This window comes from Gossypium hirsutum, chromosome A03 (assembly GCF_007990345.1).
Source record: "Gossypium hirsutum isolate 1008001.06 chromosome A03, Gossypium_hirsutum_v2.1, whole genome shotgun sequence".
NCBI classification, from domain to species: Eukaryota; Viridiplantae; Streptophyta; class Magnoliopsida; order Malvales; family Malvaceae; genus Gossypium; species Gossypium hirsutum.
Window position 1 is genome coordinate 10,605,399 of NC_053426.1, and position 25,063 is coordinate 10,630,461.

At 36.4% G+C, this 25,063-nt stretch overlaps 1 protein-coding gene across 2 annotated transcripts; it reads left to right on the forward strand.

Annotated features, from left to right (window-relative positions):
- The first annotated feature begins 18,518 nt into the window (after window positions 1-18,518).
- Window positions 18,519-24,716, forward strand: LOC107886049 (ATP-dependent zinc metalloprotease FTSH 7, chloroplastic). 2 transcript variants are annotated; one of them, XM_041108320.1, is made up of 13 exons: window positions 18,519-19,501; window positions 19,938-20,003; window positions 20,088-20,222; window positions 20,331-20,396; window positions 20,778-20,963; window positions 21,056-21,142; window positions 21,231-21,344; window positions 21,463-21,587; window positions 21,725-21,833; window positions 22,332-22,457; window positions 23,062-23,385; window positions 23,488-23,611; window positions 23,929-24,716. In XM_041108320.1, exons 1-13 carry the CDS (start codon window positions 18,635-18,637, stop codon window positions 23,955-23,957), a joined length of 2,358 nt encoding a protein of 785 aa, XP_040964254.1. In that variant the 5' UTR covers window positions 18,519-18,634; the 3' UTR covers window positions 23,958-24,716. The 2 variants fall into 2 exon arrangements, with proteins under 2 accessions (XP_040964254.1, XP_016665336.1); XM_016809847.2 differs by having other exon boundaries at window positions 24,052-24,716.
- Window positions 24,717-25,063: the final 347 nt, after the last annotated feature.

Genomic DNA, 25,063 nt, shown 5'->3' on the forward strand with positions numbered 1-25,063 from the left:
TTTACCAAAGGCTCATTTGTGTTACATTTTACCCACAAATTTTAATAAGACCACCTATCTAAGGCCCCTAACTTTTTAAGTCTAAAATTCAAAAATTCCACCGGGTTTTGGCCAACACATGGGCCTTCTATAAGCCCATTTACCTACTCAAATTATGAATTCCACAACCAAATACCAAATTTTAAAAACTTTACCAAAATATTAAGAATCGCGAAAAACCCAAAAATCAGGATGTTACAACTCTACCCTCATTAAAGAAATTTCGGCCTCGAAATTTACCTGATCCAAATAGTTGAGGGTACTGCTGACGCATCGCCTCTTCGGTCTCCCAAGTAGCTTCTTCCTTGCCATGGTTCCTCCAAAGTACCTTCACTAATGGGACTGACTTCCTTCTCAACACCTTGACGTCGCGATCAAGTATTTGCACAGGTTCCTCTTCGAAAGTCAAATTCAACTGTACTTCGATTTCTGCAACTGGCACGATATGAGTTGGGTCCGAACGATATCGCCTTAGCATGAACACATGAAAAACATCGTGAATACGATCCAGTTCTGGAGGTAATTCTAGTTGACAAGCCACCGACCCTATCCGCTTAATAATTCGATAAGGCCCAATAAACCGTGGACTCAGCTTGCCCTTCTTACCAAATCTCAATATCTTCTTCCAAGGCAAAACTTTCAAAAAGACCATGTCCCCAACTGCATATTCAATGTCCTTACGCTTCAGATCAGCATAAGACTTTTGTCGATCCGCTACCTCCTTTAATCGATTCCTGATCACCTTAATCTTGTCTTCGGTATCTGTTACCAATTTCAGCCCAAGTACTTGCCTTTCCCCCAATTCTGCCCAACAAGTAGGCGAACGACACCTTCGCCCATATAGTTCCTCGTAAGAAGCCATCTGAATATTTACTTAGTAACAGTTGTTATACGCGAACTCCGCCAATGGCAAATAGTCCTCCAAGCTGCCCCTAAACTCAATAACACAACCTCTCAACATGTCTTCTAAAATCTGAATGACCCTCTCTGACTGCCCATCCGACTGAGGGTGAAAAGTCGTACTGAAATCTAATCGCGTTCCTAACGCCTCATGCAACTTCTGCCAAAACTGATATGTAAACCTTGGGTCTCGGTCAGAAATTATCGATACTGGCCCCCCATGCAACCGCACTATCTCCGCCACATACAACTTGGCCAGCTTCTGGAGTGAGTAATCGGTTCAGACAGGTATGAAATGGGCAGATTTCGTGAGCCTATCCACAATTACCCAAATTGAATCCTTCTTAGAAGGTGTCAATGGCAACCCACTTACAAAATCCATAGTTAACCTTTCCCACTTCCAAAGTGGTATCTTTACTGGCTGTAACAATCCTGAAGGCAGTTGATGCTCGGTCTTCGCTTGTTGACATGTCAAACATCTCCCCACAAATTCGGTCACTTCTCGCTTAAGCCCAGGCCACCAATATAGCTCTCGCAAGTCTCGATACAATTTACTCCCTCCTAGATGCATAGCACAAGGTCCATTATGTGCCTCTTTCAAAATCATCAATCTCAAGTCGGAGTCTTTCGGCATACAAATTCTTCCTCGAAAACAAAGAACTCCCTCGCTATTTAACCCAAAGTCTGGATTCTCCCCCTTCTCCACTTGCTAAAACCGAAAAACTAACGACTCATCTTCCAACTGTTGCTTCTTAATCTGTTCTACCCAATTCGGTCTCACTTGTAATTCTGCCAATAAGCTTCCATCATCATACAAATGTAGACGAGCAAACATTGCCTTCAACTCCGTCACAGCCCTTCGACTTAACGCATCAGCCACAACATTTGCCTTACCTAGATGGTACTCAATCGAACAATCATAGTCCTTTAACAACTCTATCCACCTTTGCTGTCTAAGATTCAGCTCCTTTTGAGTCAGTAAGTACTTAAGACTCTTGTGATCCGTATAGATGATGCATTTCTCCCCATACAAGTAATGCCTCCATATCTTAAGCGCGAAAATCACCGCTGCCAACTCCAAGTCATGCGTAGGATAGTTCACCCCGTGAGGCTTAAGCTGTCGTGAAGCATAAGCGACCACTTTTCCCTCTTGCATCAATACGCAACCTAAACCTACATGTGACGCGTCGCTATACACAGTGAAATCCTTACCAGACTCTGGCTGAATCAACACTGGCGCTTTTGTCAAAACCTTCTTCAGTTTCTCAAAAGCCTCTTGCTGCTTATTCGTCCAAACAAAAGGTGCTCCATTCCTTATAAGTTTCGTTAACGGTGCTGCCAACACAGAAAATCCTTCTACGAATCTCTGATAATAACCTGCCAACCCCAGAAAACTTCGGATCTCTGTTACCGACTTCAGTGGCTTCCATTCCAGAATTGCCTCAATCTTTCGAGGGTCCACCTTGATCCCCTCAGCAGACACAACATGCCCCAAGAAAGTGACTTCCTTCAGCCAAAACTCGCACTTACTAAACTTTACATAAAGTTGTTTTTCCCTTAGCACTTGCAGTACAACACGAAGATGCTCATCATGCTTCTCTTTCATTTCTGAATACACTAAGATATCGTCAATAAAAACGACTACGAACCGATCCAAGTATGGCTGGAACACCCGATTCATTAAATCCATGAATGCTTTCGGTGCATTAGTCAAACCAAAAGGCATTACCAGAAACTCGTAATGACCATATCGAGTCCTGAATGCCGTCTTATAAATATCCACTTCTTTAACTCTAAACTGATGATATCCTGACCGAAGGTCGATCTTAAAAAATACCAAGGCTCCTCTTAGTTGATCGAACAGATCATCGGTTCTTGGTAACGGATACTTGTTCTTGATCGTCAGTTTATTTAACTGCCAATAGTCAATACACATTCGCATAGTCCCATATTTCTTCTTTACGAACAACACTGGTGCGCCCCACGGGGAAACACTTGGTCTTATAAACCCTCTATCCAACAGTTCCTGAATCTGAGCTTTCAATTCTACCAACCCCTTAGGTGCCATCCTATAAGGCGCAATAGACACAGGAGCTGTTCCAGGTAACAAGTCGATTTCGAACTCGACTTCTCTGTTTGGAGGTAATCCAGGAAGTTCCTCTGGGAATACATCTTGGAATTCTTTAATGGTCCTAACCGACTCTACTGTTATCTCCTCCAGTTCAGTTTGACTTACAAAAGCCAAGTACGCCTCATAACCATTCCGCATCAACTTCTCGGCCCTTAAAGCCGAAACAGTATTGGACAAATAATTTCTTCGTTCCCCTATGACCATTATCTCCTCATCTTTGGCAGTTCTTAGTACCATTCTCTTTGCAGCACAATCCAACGTCGCCTTATGCTTAGTTAGCCAGTCCATTCCCAATATAAGATCAAAATCCCCAAATGGCAGCTCCATCAAATCTCCTTCAAAAATCTTACCTTGTGTCTCTAAAGGCACCGCCCTAAAGAGTTTATCTACCTTAACCGAGTGTCCTAAAGGGCTTATCACCGATACCTCACTCACAGTCTCCTCAGGAAACACACCCAATTCCTCAGATATATCACAAGTAACATACGAGTGAGTGGAACCCACATCAATCAAAGCAGTGTAAGGCCTGCTATGAATGAAGAACATACCGGTTATAACATTAGGAGCGTCACCCTCTTCACAACATCGTGCAGCATAAACCAATGCCGGCTGTCGAGCTTCAGCATGTCCAACACCCCTGCCAGATGCCCCACATCCTCGTCCGTTTCCATAGCCACCTCTACCTTGCCCACGACCTCCCTGTGGCGGTGGTCCTCCTCGTTATGGTTGGACATCCCTTTGCTCTGTAACTAGTTCCTAAGCTATTCTCTGATGACATTCTCTGAACTTATGCTCCTTGGACCCACATCGAAAACATGCTCTAGTTCGTTTCCAGCACTCCCCCATATGCACCTTACCACAGTCCCTGTAAGCCTGCGGTCTAAAAGTATTTACTGGAACTGCTCGAATCGGTTCCTCCATCCTTGCTCTTTTAACATTTCGATTCGTAGCACTTGAGGGTCTAAAATCCCTCTTAAATCTGGGTCGATCCTTCTCACGATTCAGCCGCTCAGTCCGCTTTACCTCCTCGGCTATCTTAGCCTTCTCTACCAACGCAGCAAAACCACGCTCCCTCTGTGGAGCTATCAATATCCTAAGCTCATCGCAGAGGCCATCCTCAAATCGAACACTGCGCTCATACTCAGTTGCAACTATCCCGCTGGTATATCGACTCAGCCTCAAAAACTCTGCCTCATACTCCGCGACAGTCTTATTACCCTGAGTCAGATTCAAAAATTCCTTTCGATGAGCATCCACATAACTAGCTCCAACATACCTCCCCTTAAAAGCAGTTTTGAACAATTTCCAGGTTACTCACTCAATTGGGGTACTCTCCCTTACGGTGAACCACCATCGGTATGCCTCATCCTGTAACAGCGACACAGCCCCCTTCAACTTTTGCTCCACAGAGTAATCTAGATCATCCATGATTTGCTCCGTTGCCTCTAGCCAATATTTAGCCATATTTGGGGCCACTCCAGATACGCCCCTAAAAACTTCTGCTCCGTTGGCCCGGAGTCGCTCCGATATGGATCCCCTATTTACTGTCCCAGTGCTAGCTCCAGTAACTCTTTCTAAAACCCTTAACATGGCTTGGGACAAAGCATCATCCCCCGCAGCTCGATCATGAGACCCAGTCTCTGTTGCCTGTGGTACAGATGCCTCCTCAGCTGGCCTATGCCCTGAGGATGAAGATTCAGCTTGCACCCTTCCCCGACCACATCCGCGGCCTCGTCCACGAGTTCCTCTTGTACTCATATCGACTTATCTGATTACAAATTTTATGACATTAGTATAATGTTCAATTGTTTATTACAAGATTTCTTATGGAAATATAAGAGTTTAAGGATTGTTTTCGCATCGTCGTAGCCTAGCTACAGTTTTCATTCCTACTGTTTTACAGTTCTACCCTATCTAAAGTATCATAGTAGGGTCTCAGTTCTATTTATAGCATCATATCATTATCACATAACATAAAGAGAATATACTTGCAAACTTGGTGCCGGGGATACAGTGCCACTTCATTCTTCAATCCAAAAACCACAAATCATGTATTTAATCACAAAAAAAAAATTCTTAAAATGTGAAAAACATAACTTTGTTTTGAAATTCTTGATTTTAGACCCATTTTAAAAACCCAGAAAAACATAAACCATTTTATCATGTATACCTTTGTAAAAAAATTTTGAGAAGCTTTTTTCAAAACTATTTCCAAAAATACCATTCTTGGTAAAAAAAATTTCAAAAAGTTTTTCAGACCCGATCCACAGCCGAGTTGTTACAACCTGGCTCTGATACCACTAAATGTAACACCCCAAACCCGGCCCAGACGTTTTAGTGCTTTAAAAACTGACTTTTGTTAAGCTAACAAAGTGAATGGGAGCTGGGCACCAGGTAGGAATCCGTAACAGAGGAGGTGAGCCATGAAGGCTGCTTAAGTACCAAGCTCTTCAGTTGGATCCAATCCTAGACATGCCCATAATCATTGCCACACTTAGTTATATCAATTTGAAATTTATTTACGTGGATATATTTGAGAAATCGGATAATCGTAACATTGTGTTGTTTGGAAAACAAGTGTCGTTTTGAAAACACGTCCTAAGTCTAGCCCATTTATTATCAACCAGTTTAAAGTTATTAAAAATAATATAATCCCAGAAAAGAAAGAAAATCAAATCAAAATGGCCTTATTACCCAAAAATAAATAATAAACAAAGAAAACTTAATGAAAACCAAACACTTATTCAAAAGCCCAAAGGCGATCACCGTGGCCACTCTGAATCCCCTCCGACTCTAAGTCCCCAAAGCAAGGCTCACCTGCAAGGTTAAGGAAAGGGGGTGAGTTTGGAAACTCAATGTGTAACAAGCCTCTTTCAGAGCCCAAAGCAATATCAGCCTGCTGGGCCTAAGCCCACATCCAATCTCAACATATACTGGGCCGAAGCCTTTTCATATTTCATATTTCATAACACTGGGCCGAAGCCTTTACTGTAAACGGTATGGCCTGTAGGCCCATTTCATTATCACGAGTAATGTCAATGAAAGAATGAATGCAAGCCCATTTGGGGAGACTACTCGACCCACCAACCGCTATTCTCCACCCGTACCAACCAACACACCATGTGGGGAATGACTCAACCCACCCAACCAACACACCACTAGCAGCTTAGTTGTTTTATCATATAACTGGAGGCCTAGCCTCTTTCAATAACTGGGGCAAAGCCCTTTTCGGTAAACTGGGGCAAATCCCTTTTCAATAAACTGGGGTATAAGCCATTTTCGGTAAACTGGGGCATAAGCCCTTTTGCACTTCCTCCATCCATATAAAAACCCAACCCAATGCTTTTATGAATTCATCATGTGCATTTCATACATATCATGTGTATATCATACATGTCATGTGTATATCATATCAATCATGTATATCATATCCCACGTATCAAATTTATAATTAAACCCTAGGGGTATAATAGTCATTTTTACCTAGGGGCAAAATAGTCATTTTCATATTATAAAGGTAATTTCATAATTTTACCAAATATTAGGGTTTTCCATGTTTATTAACAGTTACCTAACAATTCATATGTTCTAAACAACGATTCTGGCCCATTTTTAGCGCAACCGAGTTATTGGGCCAAAAACCCCTAATGGGCCATACTTAGCCGATTTTGTCATCTAGGCCCATTTAGCCTATATTCCATAATGTTGTTACCAGTCTTAATGCGCAATTTAACAGGTTTCCATTTTCTACCAATTTTACCCAAATGGGCCCGAAAGCCCATTGGGCCCAATTTTAGCCCCTCGAGGCCCAACTTACCGTAATGCCAAAAATCGTGCTCTTACCTGTTCCAACGATCCCGATCATCAACTTAGCGAATCTAACCAACCAATGAGCATTCGCTTGCTCACAAAACCTCGAAATGCTAGAATTTCAGCATTTCGGCTTTTCGGTATTTATCGTTTTAAGCTATGAAAAAGGGTTCGTTACATACCTGTTTTGCGATATTCCTCGACGAGATCTCCTATACAAATTCTCTTTTGTCGAAATTGATGACTAGCTCTAGCCACTCCGATGTTCCAAACTAATCCAAGTCGACCCTACGCCTTGCTGCTCCTCCACACAATCTCTCTTCTTGAATCCGTGTAAAGCTTAAAAAATAAAGGGATTGGCCACCAAAAAGTGAAAGAAACATAGAGTTGTTGGTCAACAAGATTTCGACAACACCTGGCTTCACAGGTTTCAGCTTTTGCGATTTTTCGGCAACAGTGGAGGTAAGGGAAAGAAACAATAAATGAGTAGAGGAAAGTAATGGGCTGGTTTTTGAAAAAGAAAAGGGAGAAAATATGAGAGGAAAGGTGGTAGATTTGGTTAGGGAAGAAGAAAGAAGAGAAAAAGAAAACTAAACCAAAATAGAAAACGGCACAGCTAAGACCCTAATACCGAAATTGTTAACCTAATACCCCTCTACCGAAATCCCCTCTCTAATCCCTTCAAATCGGCTAAGCTCTATCCTTCTCTCAAATTCTTAAAATCTCTCCCTTTATCCCTCCTTAATCCATGGATCTGACTGTTTCAAACTCTCTCCCACAGAGTTCCATCCAGCTTTAAACTCTAGCATGCACAAGCATAAAAATAACATTACCTTTGCCATCCCAGGGAATCGAACCCAGGTCTTCCCCCAACACTTGCACGCCACATTTATAGCTCCTTAGTGGCGTCACTTAGCCACTTTACCAAAGGCTCATTTGTGTTACATTTTACCCACAAATTTTAATAAGACCACCTATCCAAGGCCCCTAACTTCTTAAGTCTAAAATTCAAAAATTCCACCAGGTTTTGGCCAATATATGGGCCTTCCATAAGCCCATTTACCTACTCAAATTATGAATCCCACAACCAAATACCAAATTTTAAAAACTTTACCAAAATATCGAGAATCGCGAAAAACCCGAAAATCAAGATGTTACACATGAAGTTATTAAAAAGAGAACACTTCCTTCCATTAGTCCGTCCACCTTTCTTCTCACTAGTAAAGATGATGGCATTAAAATCCCCAACAACGAGCCAAGGAACATCCCTGTTGGAATAGTAAACTTAAGCCCCTCCCATATAAGTTTTCATTTTTGCCTGTCAAAACTACCATATACAAAAGTGATAAAAATGGGTTGGCGAAGAAAATAATTAAGGACCCAAATTAGAATAAATTGGGGATAGGTATGGACTACCTCAACCTGAATCGAGTCCTTCCAGCCAACCCAAATTCTTCTAGAAAAACCAACTGCTTCCACACAATGAGAAAATTAAAAGTCCAACTTAGCTATAATATTGTCTCTTTTTATACCACTAACTCTTGTTTCCAACAAATTGACTATATTCAATTTATATTGCAAGTTATACTCCCAAAATAACGGGGGAATTTTAAACTGGTGTAATCTTGACAATTTCATGAAAACATTGATAAATTCATAATAAAATGCAAAGACTATGAGAGAAAAAATTAACCTTTACTGTTTAGCAAAGGTCGAGCTTCCCAAACCTTTCCCATTCCTTGATGGGTTACCCGTGTCATCAACAACATCAATTTGGTAACTAATAAGTTTAGCCATAAAATTTATAGTGTCTGATAGAGGAGTACAAGAATTACCAATAGCCTTGAATCTATTTTTATGACCTCAAATAGTCTTGTTAAGGATCTTGCCATTTCTATTTGATTCAGCTTTTCCACCGTTCCCACGTCCCTTACCAACATAAATTCCATTCCTTGTCTCTACAAAACTTTTTCCTTTCAACTCCTTTTCTCCAACAGAAGCCAAATTTTTCTTAAAGAAAATGGCCCAATGTCTACTAGGGTCAAGAACTCCCTCTTTCAATGAAACCTTCATCCCAACCGAGCCTATAAAATTGGGATTAAAAAAGCATTTATATCACTATAAGTTGAAATATGGACTTATTTTTGTAAATTAGTCATTATATCACTATAAGTTGCTTCTTCACGTCAAACGACATTAGGTGCGTTAAAAATAGGAGTAGAGGGCAAAAGCATTTTCTCATCCTGAGAATAGAGGGATTAGCGGATACTTTACCAAACCCTTTAGCCTATTGAATTTCTATTATCGAACTTGGACTGGAAATACCCAAAGGGGTCTATCTATACGCTGGCCCAACTTGCGCCCACATCCACTACTTTATCCTTTTTGTTACTAGATAGGCCCATTGTGGATGTGGCCAACTTGTATCCACAACTTTATCCTTTTTTTTTACTAGATGCTACACAAGAGCCATTTTTGGGCTCATCGTTGGATCTCCCACTTCCGGATGATTTGAAACAGTAAAAATCTTTGGGCATACCTCTCTTACATGACCATACCACCTGCAACAAAAGCACACCACTAGAAGGGATTCAAACTCAACTCGTTGAATATTTTCGTTGATCAGTACCTAGAAGACTAAAGGTTTACATAGACTACCATGCTAGAAAATTTCTCTCTTATTCCACTATTAGTGTTAAAGTCCATCTTTATAACTTTATCAATAGTTCCCTTGATCTCTTCAAGGATCCTATGTTTATAAATAAATCCGAGAGACCTGAGAGTCTAATCCATTCCTTCATAACACTCAGATAAGGTTGCATCAGATTAAAGTCCGTAGTCCAAGACTGCACTGTAAGGTATTGCCTATAAATGATCCATGAACCTTGAGATAAAACTTTTTCAAAATCATCCTTATTCTGGAATTTTGCTAGAAAATATCCATTTTCTATATCCATTAACTAAAATGGAGATGAGGGTCCCCAAAGACTATTGATTTTGTTTTGTAGGGTTGCATATTCGATGGATTGTCCTAAGAGCTTAAAGACCACCGTGGTGATCATGTTTTTAATCAACAATTAATTAAATCTTTCACAAAAGTTAATCGCAGGAATTCCATTCACAATAGATCCTGTCCAACAATTTGATCTCTTCATCATCTCCAAAATCAGAATGATTTTCTGATGCCCTAGCTCCACCTGCTAAACCACCCAATAGTTTGTCTTTTAGAAAAGTGTTGACTTGGGTTCCAAATCCACTGCCATATCGATGGCCCCATCTATATTTGAGTCATTGAATCTCACTTTTTTGGTTGATCAATCTTTACAAAATTCAAAATTTTCACCACTCACCATGATCGATAACGAATGTCTTTATAGAATTTGAAGATTTTTTCCAGATTGTTACTAAACTCACTTCACTTTTAGTGTACAATATTTGATGTGTAGTTTCTCTATATGATGAAATTTGAACCTAAGTCAATTGAATTAGTAAAACCTTAAATTTACCATTCAATCAAAACTTCATTTTTATAGTTTTACAAATTTTTATTTTAATATGTACATTTTATTATCTTTGCCAATTAAGAATAATACTATTGATTGAGTTGGTATTACGAGTCAACTCATTACCAACTAATTCAAAGAAATCACTTTAATGCCATTTTTAAAAAATGATGGAATATATTAATATATGTTATAAATAAATGTGAATGTCCATATTCTAACCCCCCATCATTTATGAGGTAAAACCTCCCATTCATTATGCAATGTTTACTATATGCGTTAATGAAGCACTTAAGTAAGCTTCATTTATGGTATTGCATTGAATATTAATTACTTATAAATTATAAATAGAATCCTTACTTTAGTAAAATAAAAAAAAGGAGAAAAATTCTCTTATATTTTCATCCACTTTTATTTATTGTTTTATTAATTTTTCTATAACAGGTTATCAACACGAGCTTCTACGAGTTCATAGTGAAGTTCACGTCATTTCGACTTTATATAATTTGCCCATATAACTCTCGCTAAACTATATACGGTATACGTATTTTCATAATTCTTTTATTTTATTTTCTAGATGAAATTTTTGCTTTGGGTAACTTTTGCACATTTATTTTTACAACTAAAATCTAATAATGATAATTATATATACATTTTTTTATTAAAAGAAATTTCAATTAATTTAATTTGTGTTAAGTTATTATTATGAATATTCCTTTTTATGCCAATATTTGACATACATATTATTATTTAGCAAATTTGGTATATATAATTGAATTATTTTACGATTGAGAATACTTATTATTTTACTAATATTTTTTTATTTTGATTCAAGTGATTATAATGTCAAATCTTGCCAAACTTGAATTTTCAGCCTTAGACATCTCAGGCAAGAATTATTTGTCATGGGTGTTAGATGTTGAAATTCACCTAGATGCTAAAGGTCTAGGAAATACTACATTAGCGTATAAAGAAACATTTAATCAAGACAAGGCAAAAGCAATGATTTTCATCTGTCATCATCTACATGAAGGATTAAAATTGGAATGTCTCATTATGAAAGACCCTCTTGAGTTGTGAAAAAAATTTGAAAGAATGATTTGACCATAAGAAAACTGTGATACTCTTTAAAGCTCGTTATGATTGGATGCACTTACGGTTGTAAGATTTTAAGAATGTAAGTGAATACAATTCAGAACTTTTCAAAATTAGTTCTCAACTAAAATTATGTGGAGAAAACATAACTGATGAGGACTTGTTAGAGAAAACATTTTCAACCTTTCAAGCTACTAATGTGCTCATACAGCAGCAATACCGTGAAAAAGGTTTTAAAATGTATTCTGAATTGATTTCATGCCTTTTGGTGGTTAAACAAAATAATGAATTGTTGATGAAAAATCATGGAATTCGTCCTACTAGTTCTGCATCATTCCATGAAGTGAATGTAGTAGTACAAAATAATTATGAAAATAAAAAATATAGAGGTCGCGGCCGTGGTCGTGGACGTAGTAGGGGACGTGGTCGAGGACGTATTAGTAATCGTTATCATAGTGGTCATAACAATGATACTTCTAACCACCAGAAAAAGAATAACAATGAAAGACAAGAAAGAAGTGGTCAAAATAATCCTTCAAAGATTGTTGAGAATATATGCTATTGATGTGGTATAAAGGGGCATTGGTCACGTACCTGTCGTACGTCTGATCATTTAGTGAAACTTTATCAAGCACCTATTAAAAGGAAGGGAAAGAATATGAAGACAAATTTTATATCCCAAAATGATGAAATTGAGGCAAAAGATGAAGATATTCACTATAATACTAAAACTGACCATGCCTACAAGGGTGATAAATTTAATGACCTTAATAATATAACTCACCTAGATGTGGCAGATTTCTTTGAGAATCATTAGAAAAATTGATGTTATTTTGACATTTTTATGTTGTTTTAAGTATATTTTATTTTCTTGCTTAAAGAATAATTTATATATTTAATAAATATTTGCAATATTTCTCATATTATATTTTGTTTGTTTTTATGAAGAATATGAATATTCAACAAAATTTTGATGGACCCAAAATCAATGGAGACATGTGTATTGTAGATAGTGCTACAACACATACGATGCTCAAAGATAAAAAAATATTTTTCTCATTTGACAATGAGTAATGCCCATGTTAATTCAATATCGGGTAGTTCAAAACTTATTGAAGGCTCTGGAAGAGCTATTATATTATTACCTAAAGGTACAAAATTTTTCATTGATGATGCTTTATATTCCAATAAGTCTCAAAGAAATTTATTGAGTTTTAAAGATATTCGTCTTAATGGATACCATATTGAGACTATGAATGAGAAAAATGTTGAATACATATATATATATTACAAATGTTGAATGTGGAAAGAAATTTGTTTTGGAGAGGCTACCTGCTTTTTCATCAGGTTTATATTATACACATATTAGTGCAATTGAGTCACATGTTACTACAAACCAGAAGTTTGTAGAACCACATACTTTTACTATTTGGCATGACCGATTAGGCCATCCCAGATCTATTATGATGCGAAGAATCATTGAGAATTCAATTGGACACCCGTTAAAGAACCAAAAGATTATTGAATTCAAGGATTTATCTTGTGTCGCTTGTTCTCAAGGAAAATTGATTATTAGACCATCACCAGCTAAAGTTGGGATTGAATCTCCCACATTTCTGGAACGTATTCAAGGTGATATATGTGGGCTCATTCATCCACCATGTGGACCATTCAGACATTTTATGGTATTAATAGATGCATCTAGTAGGTGGTCACATGTGTGTTTATTATCGACTCGTAACCTAGTGTTTGCGAGACTACTTGCTCAAATAATTTGATTAAGAGCACAATTTCCAGATTATGCAATCAAAACTATTCATCTTGATAATACTGGTGAGTTTACATCCCAAGCTTTTAATGATTATTGTATGTCAATTGGGATAAAAGTTGAACATCTTGTAGCTCATGTTCATACACAAAACGGTTTAGCTGAATCGTTTATCAAACGCCTCCAACTAATAGCTCGGCCATTGCTCATGAGAACAAAACTCCCTACTACAGCTTGGGGATATGCTATTTTACATGCAGCAGCACTTGTACGCTTAAGGCCAATAAGTTATAATAAGTACTCTCCATTACAATTGGCTTTTGGTCAGGAGCCAAATATTTCCCATCTTAGAATTTTCGGATGTGCAGTATATGTTTCAATTGCTCCTCCACAATGCACAAAGATGGGTCCTCAAAGGAGGTTGGGAATATATGTTAGTTATGAATCTCCTTCTATAATTAAATATGTTGAACCATTAACTAGAGATTTATTTACTGCAAGATTTATTGATTGTCATTTTGATGAAACAACATTCCCAACATTAGGGGAAGAGAAAATACAATTAGTAAATGAAATTACATGGAATGGATCATCATTATCTCAATTAGATCATCGTACAAGTTAATGTGAACAAGAAGTTCAAAGGATTATACATTTGCAAAACATTGCCAATCAACTGCCAGATTCATTTATTGGCCTAAAGAGAGTTACAAAATCTCACATATCAGTTGAAAATGCTCCAATACGAATTGATATCCTAATAAGGCAAATTGTTAGTGCAAAAGAAAGTAATCCACGCCTGAAGCGTGGAAGGCCAATCGGTTCCAAAGATATAAATCCTTGTAAAAGGAAAGGAGCAATTATTCAAGATGGTAATATTGTGAAGGCAAATGCCCCAGAAGAGGCCAAAGATATAACTAATCAAAAAACCCCAGAAGAGGTTCAGGTACTTGAAAATGGTGATAACTAAGAAATCTCAATAAGTTATGTTACTTCAAGAAAAATATGGAACCGAAAAAATATAGTTGCCGACAACAATTTTGCTTAGAATGTTGCTACTGAAATAGCAAAAGAAAATGAGGATCCTAAGCCTAAATCTATTGAGGAATGTAGAAATACAAAAGATTGGCCAAAATAGAAAGACGCAATTCAAGCAGAATTAAATTCACTTTCTAAACATGAGGTTTTTGGACCTATAGTCCAAACCCCTAAATATGTAAAGCTGGTAAGATATAAATGGATATTTGTACGAAAAATTAATGAGAAAAATGAAGTCGTAACATATAAATCACGACTTATAGCACAAGGATTTTTGCAAAGACTCGACATTGATTATGAAGAGACATATTCTCCCGTGGTGGATGCAATCACGTTTAGATACCTTATTAGTCTAGCAGTATGTGAAAAATTTGACATACATCTAAAGGATATCGTTACAACTTATTTGTATGGCACACTTGATAGTGAAATTTATATGAAAATCCTAGAAGGATTTAAAATCCCTGAAGGATATAGAGTTTCCCGGGAAAATTGCTTAATCAGATTAAAAAAAGTTTATATGGATTAAAATAATCTGGACGTATGTGGTACAATCCTCTTAGTGAATATTTGTTAAAAGAAGGTTATAAAAATGATCCAATCTGCCCATGTGTTTTTATAAAAAGGTCTGAATCAAACTTTTTGATAATTGCTATTTATGTTGATGATCTAAATATTATTGGAACTCTTGAGCTTCAAAATGAAGTAAATTATTTAAAGAAAGAATTTGAGATGAAATATCTTGGAATAGCAAAATTTTGTCTTGGCCTGCAAATCGAGCATTTAAAAAGATGCAATTCATGTCCATCAGTCAACTTATACAAAAAAGATCTTAAAAAATTTTATATGGATAAAGCACATCAATTGAGTACCCCAATGGTTGTACGATTGTTAGATGTAAATAAAGATAAATTTTGTCCTTGTGAGAATGATGAATAGTTTCTTGGTCCTAATGTACCATATCTAAGTGTCATAGGAGCATTGATGTATCTTGCAAACAACACAAGACCTGATATAGCTTTTGCTGTAAACTTGTTAGTAAGATTTAGTTCTTCTCCAACACGTAGACATTGGAATGGGATTAAACATGTATTTAGATATCTTAGAGGGACCATTGATATGGGGATATTTTATTCAAATGATTCAAAATCCCTATTAGTTGGTTATGCTGATGCTGGATATTTATTAGATCCACATAAAGGTCGATCTCAAACGGGATATTTATTTACATGTGGAGGTACTGCCATATCATGGCGTTCGACAAAGCAAACATTACCTGCTGCCTCTTCAAATCATGCTGAAATAATTGCAATGCATGAGGCAAGTCGAGAGTGTGTTTAACTAAGGTTATTAACCCAACATATCTAGAAGATATAATTTCCCTTTTACAGGAAAATATGCCAACTATCTTATATGAAAATAATGCAGCATGTATAGCTCAATTAAAGGGTGGCTATATCAAAGGTGACAGAACGAAACACATTTCACCAAAATTATTCTTCACTCATGATCTTGAGAAGAAGTGTGACATAGAAGTTCAACAAATTCATTTCAGTGATAATTTAGCGGATCTTTTTACCAAGGCATTGCCAACTTCAACATTTGAAAGACTATGAAACAAGATTGAAATGCGTCGACTCAAAGATATAATGCGATGTCGTCATTAGGGGAGTCTAAAACATGTTGTACTCTTTTCCTTTAACCAAGGTTTTGTCCCACTAGGTTTTCCTGATAAAGGTTTTTAACAAGGTAACTTGTAATAAGAGATTGTGTACTATTTTTCCTTTAGTAGATTTTTATCCCACATGGTTTTTCCTAATAAAGGTTTTAATGAGGCACTGTTTTCTCTAGTAGACATCCAAGAAGGAGTGTTATAAATAAATGTGAATGTCCATATTCTAACACCCCATCATTTATGAGGTAAAACCTCCCCTTCATTATGCAATGTTTAATATATGCATTAATGAAGCACTTAAGCAAGCTTCATTTATGGTATTGCATTGAATGTTAATTACTTATAAATTATAAATAGAATCCTTACCTGAGTGAAATAAAAAAAAAGAGAAAAATTCTATTTTCATTCACTTTTATTTATTGTTTTATCGTTTTCTTATAACAATATAATGATATTTTCATCTTTTACTATTTCTATATTAAATGTTTACATAAATGAACTAAAGATACTGTATTTAAGATTTAAACCTAATTTTTGGAAAAGTATTCATTTCGCCTAAAACTCAATTGTTTCTATTTTTCTTTTGGTTTTTTAAAAATATAATTTTAATATTAAAATTTATTTTCACCCACATCTATAAAATTTAATATTTAATTATTGGTTCTTACTTGGATGTATTTTTGTTGATTAGAAAATGAGAAGTCGGAAAATTTTTAAAATTGGAAAATTTTTGGATACACCGAAATGTATTATTGCCGCCATAGTTCCAAAAAACCATCCAGAACCTAAGCAAAAGTTAAATTGAATCTTGTGCCTGTTAAATTAGATTGTTTTTACATTTCTATTAATTAAAATTAATGAATTAAAAAATATTATTGTTTTTTAATATTAATCTTAGTATAGATTGTTATCATATTTGTATTTTTTTATACAATACTTAAAACTATCCATAATCTCTCATCAACCCTTAAATAGGAGGATAATACACTTCAACATACTCGAACTCATGTCCTTCTACACTAACAATAATATTGATGTAAGAATTGTCAAATTACATCTGCGATAATATATATATCATTTACTTTGAGAATGAAAATCATCTTTACAAATTTGCCCTTTAAAAAAATATAAGTCATGAGAAAAATGTTAACTTTGTTTCCCCTCTCTTTTTAATACTTTAAACAATCATTGTATCAACAATGGTATTATTTATAAAGAATTTGTTCTAGATCTATTTAATCCTGATAAAACATATCTACTCTTATATCTACTAAAGTTAGTGTTGGGAAGAGAAAGAGACAATCCACATCGACTAACTAATAATTAAATTGTGACACATAAGAACATTTTCAAAAAAAAAATTATTTTTAAAAATGATTTTTTGTAAATCAAACCATTCTTTAACAAAGAAGGTTTACAACTAATACAACACAATTGTGTCTAATACGTTACTTAAGTGCCCTCTACTTGAATTCATTTTAATATTATTATTTGACTATACAATTAAAACCTATATGAAGTCAATTGCGTTTTAACTCGATTGGTATGAGCATTGTTGTCAAAACAAGAGGACGTGGGTTAGATTGCGCTGAAGTATATTATCCTCTTACTTATTTATGAATTGAGGAGGGAATATGAATAGTTTTAAGTATTGTATCAAGAAAATAGATATAAGATATTTCAAAAAAGAAAAAAATCACCTGAAAATCTTAAAAAAATTACAAATTACTCGTAAAAGGATGCACGCAAAATAGCCCATTATTTGGGCAAGACAAAATAGCCCAAATTAAAGCCCATAAAAACGTAAAAAATCCAAAGCTAAGGCCCTAATGTAACCAAGCATGTGGCTACCAATCAGTTCCAAACATGTGGTCGCCGCTCAATCTTAATCACACGTCACAAACTTCTATGTAATCCTCCAAACGCCAAGGGTTAATTCCATCAAATATCCTCAAACTATTGCTCAAAATCTAAATTGATCTTTAAATTTCAAAATATTCTAATTGAGCCTTTAAAGGATAAGTATTGTATAATCAAAGCTTTTTTTTAGCCTAACCATTAATTAAATACTAATTCAGCTTCAACATAGAGTATCTTAAAACATATGGATCGAATTGAAAAATTATGTACCTATCACATTTAATCAAAATTGTCAATGCATTGGATGCACACATGTTAATAAAATTTAAGAAGACTATGCATTTATTTTTAAAATTATCAAATAAAAATTTTCTAAATATATTTATAATTTGATTTACCTATTTTAAATATGATATAGTCATATTCATATTGGAATTTAATGCCAAAATTGATGTGTATATTAACTAAAAGACATGATTGTTATAATATTAATACTTCAAGATCACAAATAAAGGATTTTAAAATTCAAGGACAAATTTAAAATTTAGATAGTAATTTAAGGACGTTTGGTGCAGTTAATCCCCTAATCTTTGTCCCTTTTGCTCCTGATGAAACGAAGACTCAATGATTTTTCTCTAATCCAACGGCTCAAATTCTCCCATAATAATATCTTTCGCTAATGCTCTATTATCGTGTCTCTATCTCTACGACTTTTTGCAGATAAAAACGCTAACTAAAACGAACATATAAATCATCCTATTTTTAATTTATATTTTGAAAAAAAGATTATTCCTGATTTTTTTAGGTTTCCGGCAATGTTATCTACTGAATTTCTACGACCGGCGACGATAACATTCCACGGTAAATTCAGCACAAATTCTTACTCTAATCTTCTTTATCTACATGGATTAAACTTCAAAGCCATTCGGTTTAGGGTTTTGCAACAAAAAACGAACCGTTTCTTCCCCAATTCTATCACTTCCACCCTAAAGAACGTCGCCGTTGTGGGAAACCACGAGAGATTAAATCTTTACGGAAGAGGTAAATTAAGGTTCAAAGAGAGCAAAATTTTGGCTAATTGTACGGACAGCAGCGATTCGAAGGCGAGCTCCGGCGAGAAAAATGAAAGCGAAGGTGGGCAAGGAGTGACGCAGAAACAGAGTCCGTCAAATTCGGGGGGTTCGACTAATCAGAGAGGAGAAAAGGGTGGAAGAAGCGGGTTGTGGAGGTCCAAAGGAAAGAAATGGCAGTGGCAACCGATAGTTCAAGCTCAAGAAATTGGTGTTTTGCTTTTACAGTTGGGTGTTGTTATGTTCGTTATGCGACTGCTCCGACCCGGGATTCCGTTGCCCGGGTCCGAGCCTAGGATCCCGACGACTTTTGTCAGCGTTCCTTACAGCGAGTTTTTGAATAAGATTAATAGTAATCAGGTTCAAAAGGTGGAGGTTGATGGAGTTCATGTAATGTTCAAACTGAAGAACGAAGGGAGCGTTCAAGAGAGTGAAATTGGTAAGTTTCAGGAGTCGGAGTCCTTGTTGAGGAGTGTGGCGCCTACAAAGCGAATTGTATATACAACAACTCGGCCTAGTGATATTAAGACTCCATATGAGAAGATGCTGGAAAACGATGTGGAGTTCGGGTCTCCCGATAAGCCATCTGGTGGATTCTTCAACTCTGCATTGGTAAGTTGTGTTTTTTGTTTGTTGTCATGATTTGAATGAAACTAGATTAATTGCTTCTTTTTTTTTAAAAAAAAAAAGAAGAAGCTTTTGTTAGAGTTCTTAATGAGTTAACCAGTTGAATGGTAATGGTTTTGTTGGGGGTAGCAGTTTTTTTGTGGTAGGCTGCCTGATTGAAGTATGTAATCTAGGAGAGGAGAGGATCTTCTCTTGCCTTCTTTGGACTAGGAATCTCAAAGAGTGATCTGATGGGCCCTCTATTATTGGGTAATCTATTTCCTCTTCAGGTGGCAGGAATGTAGAGGTTGTAGTTGGTGGACTATGATTGGTTATAATTTGGGACAAGAATACCTTCAGTTACTCCGTTCATTTGGTTCTTTCTAAATCATGTGTTTGTATACGTCTGTGGATTTTTTATTTGACTTCCTCTCTTTTGCAGATAGCTTTGTTCTATGTTGCTGTTCTTGCGGGACTTCTCCATCGGTTCCCTGTGAATTTTTCTCAGGTTTGAATTTGCTTGTAAGCTCTTTGAGTACATTAATGTTTTTGTAGTACTGATAGTTCTGATTTGAATCATGCATATATGCAGCATACAGCTGGTCAGATTAGGAATCGCAAGACAAGGAGTTCTGGGGGTTCAAAAGCCTCTGAACAAGGTGAAACAATAACTTTCGCTGATGTGGCTGGTGTTGATGAGGCAAAGGAGGAACTTGAAGAAATTGTGGTATTTTAAATATTATTCCACTTAATATGCTACCAGTAATTGATATTTGCAGTGAATGCTCCCTTGAAGTTCTAGTATTGTCTTTATATTCTTATGTTTACTGCCCAGGAATTTCTTAGGAATCCAGACAGGTATATACGGCTTGGTGCTCGTCCTCCACGAGGAGTTCTCCTGGTGAGTTGATACTAGGGACATTAAGCATGATGGGCTTTCTGAAAAAATTAGCTGAAACTATATTTGATGCTGTTGAAGAAGCTTTTGGTCTAAGAAGTCAGGGCCTATGTGAAAAACTTCATTAATATCTGAAAATTCTGGCATTAAGTTTGCTACTTCTGTCTCTTACTCTTAGAATATCTTCATCAAAAGCTTTTGGTCCTCTAAAGCTTTCTACTTGTCATTCTTGTCAAGATAAGTTCACAAAGTTTCAGATGGAATTCAGCGTGTTCACTGTCTCCACTTAGTTCTCAGATGCTAGTGTTATATGATGGTTTCCTTGCATGGTTACCTCTTTTCTGAAAACTATAGTCAGTATTTATGATTTTATTTGTGATGCAGGTGGGTCTTCCTGGGACAGGCAAGACTCTTCTAGCAAAAGCTGTGGCTGGTGAGGCCGAAGTTCCATTCATAAGTTGTTCTGCAAGTGAGTTTGTAGAGTTGTATGTTGGCATGGGTGCATCACGAGTTAGAGATCTCTTTGCACGAGCTAAGAAGGAGGCACCATCAATAATTTTTATTGATGAGGTCAGCCTGTGAGCATTATAATTTTGTTGGAACAATATGTTTAACCTCTTTTTTGTACAGTAGAGTTTTGTAACACCTTTCCTTGCACACAGATAGATGCCGTGGCTAAAAGTCGCGATGGTAAATTTCGCATTGTTAGCAATGACGAACGGGAGCAAACTTTGAACCAATTACTCACTGTAACGTTCCCTGCATCATAGTTTTTCTGCTCATGTGGACCTCTTGGCCGTTCCCCTTTGAAGCTAACATTTCTGAACTACATTGCAGGAGATGGATGGATTTGACAGCAATTCCGCTGTGATTGTTCTTGGAGCTACAAACCGTTCTGATGTCTTGGATCCTGCCCTTCGTCGACCAGGGAGATTTGATCGTATTGTTATGGTTTGTATCATGCACTATATTTCAATTGAACTTGCAGAATGTTGGAATCTGCCATATCAACCAGTTCCTTTTTGCTTAACTCGTATCTCATGGAGATTATGTCTGGAATGGTTTCCAGGTAGAGACTCCTGACAGGATTGGAAGAGAAGCTATTATAAAAGTGCATGCCTCCAAGAAGGAACTTCCCCTTGGAGATGATGTTGATCTTGGTGACATTGCCTCTATGACTACTGGTTTTACTGGGTATTTTCTCTTTTACATTGTCATATTTAAGTACACTGCTTCCCAATCTCCTCTTCAGCTTCCTTTCCTCTTCATAAATTTCTACTTGTTGATGATGTGGGGATGACTTAACGAATTTTCTTTTTTTCATTTCGCAGGGCTGATCTTGCAAATCTGGTAAATGAAGCAGCCTTACTCGCTGGAAGAAATAATAAAGTTGTTGTAGAGAGGATTGATTTCATTCAGGCAGTAGAACGATCAATAGCTGTAAGTCTCTCTCTCTTTGATCATTGTTTTGTTTATTTGTTACAGTTTTCTATTGTGACTCCTTATATTACATCCATTGGTTTCAGCTGTTTCCATCTCCAATGTTTTTAAACATTTTTCTTCACATTTTCCCTTGCCTTGAAAGTTAATTTTAATTATTACTCCCATAGCCAATGATGCTATGCAATCTTCTCAGTCTAGTTATTGGCTTTGATTCTTGGTTTTACTTTGTACCATTCATGTTTTGAATTACTTTATCACAAAACACAGATATTTGAGGGCAAAAAAAAAAAAAAATGGAGTTTTTGTGCAATCCTTTTATATTGCTTTTTGCACTTTCTAATGAGACTATCCTTAGGGATAAAGGATATTCTCCAATCTACTGTGATTTACATAATTCCTCTTAGACATTTGTCTCACAAGATGTGTAATTTTACTAAAGAATTATGAGAAAATACTAAACTGAAATTGAGTGACGAAAAGAATGATATTTCATAGGGCATAGAGAAGAAAACTGCCAAATTGAAGGGATGTGAGAAGGCTGTGGTTGCAAGGCATGAAGCTGGCCATGCAGTAGTAGGTACAGCTGTTGCAAACCTTCTTCATGGACAGCCACGTGTTGAGGTAAACAATGGCAATAATTTACTTAATCTCTCTCTCTCTCTTTTTTTTTTTCTTTGTTTGTTCTTGTTAAATCAATTTGAAATTTGAAAATGATAAAAGAAAATATATGAAATTTGAATGGAAAGTTCTGAGCTTGTGCTGTGTAGTTTAGGAGTGTGTACTGTTCACGTCATGTACCAGAGACGGTCCCAGGGCAATAATTTCTATCTTCCTTGTTAAGAAGATAATTGGCTTCTTAGCCATTGACCTTCCTAATTGTTTGTTTCTCTTTTGGTACTTGGGAGTTGGGAGGTCTGACAAGACCTAGAGTACAACGCTGACCTCATAAACAGTAGTATATTTTCAAATTTCAAGCAACATTTTGAAAATTAGACTGAAATTGGAGAATTAGATTTCTTTACTTGTTATACAAAATTTTTAATCTTGTTTGGTACAAGTGGGAGGTCCACTTGATCTTTGGTTATACATGGAATTAAGAACAATAATGTTTAACTTATTAAGGTTGGGTTGTTCAATAGTTGTCACAATGGGCTTAAATTATCCCTGCGGCTTTGTTCACATGAAATGGATAATATGGTAACTAGTCAACTCTTTTTGTCTGCAGAAACTGAGCATACTGCCAAGATCTGGAGGAGCATTGGGCTTTACTTATATTCCTCCTACCAATGAGGACAGATATTTACTCTTCATTGATGAGTTACGTGGCCGTTTGGTTACTCTTCTTGGTGGACGTGCTGCAGAGGAAGTTATCTATTCAGGTCGTGTTTCTACTGGTGCACTTGATGATATTAGGCGGGCGACAGACATGGCATTCAAGGCAGTAGCTGAATATGGTCTTAATCAGACTATAGGGCCTCTCTCTTTAGCTACGGTTTCTGGTGGAGGCATGGATGAATCCGGGGGTGGAGTTCCTTGGGGACGAGATCAGGTCCCTTTTTTATACTCTTTTTCATTAAAGTTCAGTTGATCTTTTTTGTTTCCAATTCCTACAGTGTCTGTAATGAAGACTGATCCAAAACGGAACTTGCAGGGACATCTAGTTGATCTTGTCCAAGGAGAGGTGAAGGCATTACTGCAGTCTGCCCATGAAGTAGCCCTTTCTGTTGTACGTGCTAATCCAACTGTTTTGGAAGGGCTTGGTGCTCACCTGGAAGGTAATCTGTTTTTGCTACCTGTTTTGTATGTCAAAATTCCTGATCATCCAATTCGTTTTTTCATTCTTTGCTATAAGTTATGAACTCGAGGTGTTTTTCAGAAAATAAAATCTAATGAAAACTTACAAGGGATCTAATAGGTAGATGATTCCGATAGCCGACTTTCCCTACTTGTTTGCTGTTTGATGAAATATGTATTGCTATTTTGACAATTTCCCTGATGAACTCTTCAGTTCTACTTGTCAGTTCTTTAATGCTATTCACCATTGTTTTGTTTAAATTATCTTAGTACTGATGTAGTTTATATCCTAGTGTAGATAACATTCACACTCTTCAAACGGTTTAATTCTTGTTGTGAAGTCAATATTCTGCATCTTTAAAAAGGGGAAAGGAGATCACTCTTTACTTCATACTATGGTCTAATGCTTCGCTTTATTCAGAAAATGAGAAAGTAGAAGGTGAAGAGCTACAAAAATGGTTGAAATTGGTTGTTGCACCAAAGGAACTAATCATCTTCGTTGAAGGCAAGCAAGAGTCTCTTCTGCCGGTTCAAGCGGGCTCTGGATAAGTGTTTTGCTCATTGCTTGTCAACATTGAGCATTGCATTGAACCAACCGACTATATCTTTCTTTGCACCTTGTCAATGACCATGCTGTGGCTACCGGCATCAAAGCTCCCTTGCGCTTTTTTTTTTTCATATTTCAGCAAGGTGAGTCCTGGCTTAAGTATTAACACTACGAAGTCTTCTCATTATTTTATTCTCACTACACTTACCAGAGGAAACATAGAGAAGGAAATGGTGAAGCTGAATATTTATTTCCCGAAAAATCCTTCAAGCTTGTCTTCCCGTTCTTGATATTATGGTGATAAGTTCAGGTTGGTCTCCGTCTGTTCTGTTGTACATTGGCTATTATTTTTATCAGTCATAACGGGTGGAGTTTTAACAGTAATTGAGTTGTACACATAATTATTATGTGAAATATAATATAAGATTATTGCACATAATAATGTTGGGTTAAAAATGTGTCTTCAGAAGAACATTGTACATATAGTATGCTGTAGAAAATACATGCTGTTAATAATAGTTTCCCAAAATGGAACTAAACATTATTTTTGAGCATTGACATGAAACCAGAAGTGTAATTTCCTTCGTCCGAGAACATGACACATCAAATAAAAATATAAAAACAGTATAATTAACAAAAACTAATATGATATGCCCAACCCTCATGTTTTGTATTTAGGATTTTGATACATTTAATAATTTATCTTATATTATATCTGTCAATTCAGCAGGTCAGGTTGGTTTTGGGTATTGTTAAATTATCAAATCATTTTGGTTTGGTCTAATTTAGAGTTTAAGTGATTTCAGGTTTGATTCTTTCAAGTTTGGGTTATTTTAGTTCATGTTGGTTCTTTTGGGTTAATTGTTCGGACCATTTTGAGTTGCGA

What these genes read in the sequence shown, in the direction of transcription:
- LOC107886049 (XM_016809847.2), top strand. Translation starts at nt 18,635, where the DNA reads ATGTTATCTACTGAATTTCTACGACCGGCGACGATAACATTCCACGGT. An exon ending in AGGAACTTGAAGAAATTGTG is followed by an intron (nt 20,223 to 20,330) that starts GTATTTTAAATA and finishes TTTACTGCCCAG; the next exon opens with GAATTTCTTAGGAATCCAGA. An exon ending in ATGGACAGCCACGTGTTGAG is followed by an intron (nt 22,458 to 23,061) that starts GTAAACAATGGC and finishes TTTTGTCTGCAG; the next exon opens with AAACTGAGCATACTGCCAAG.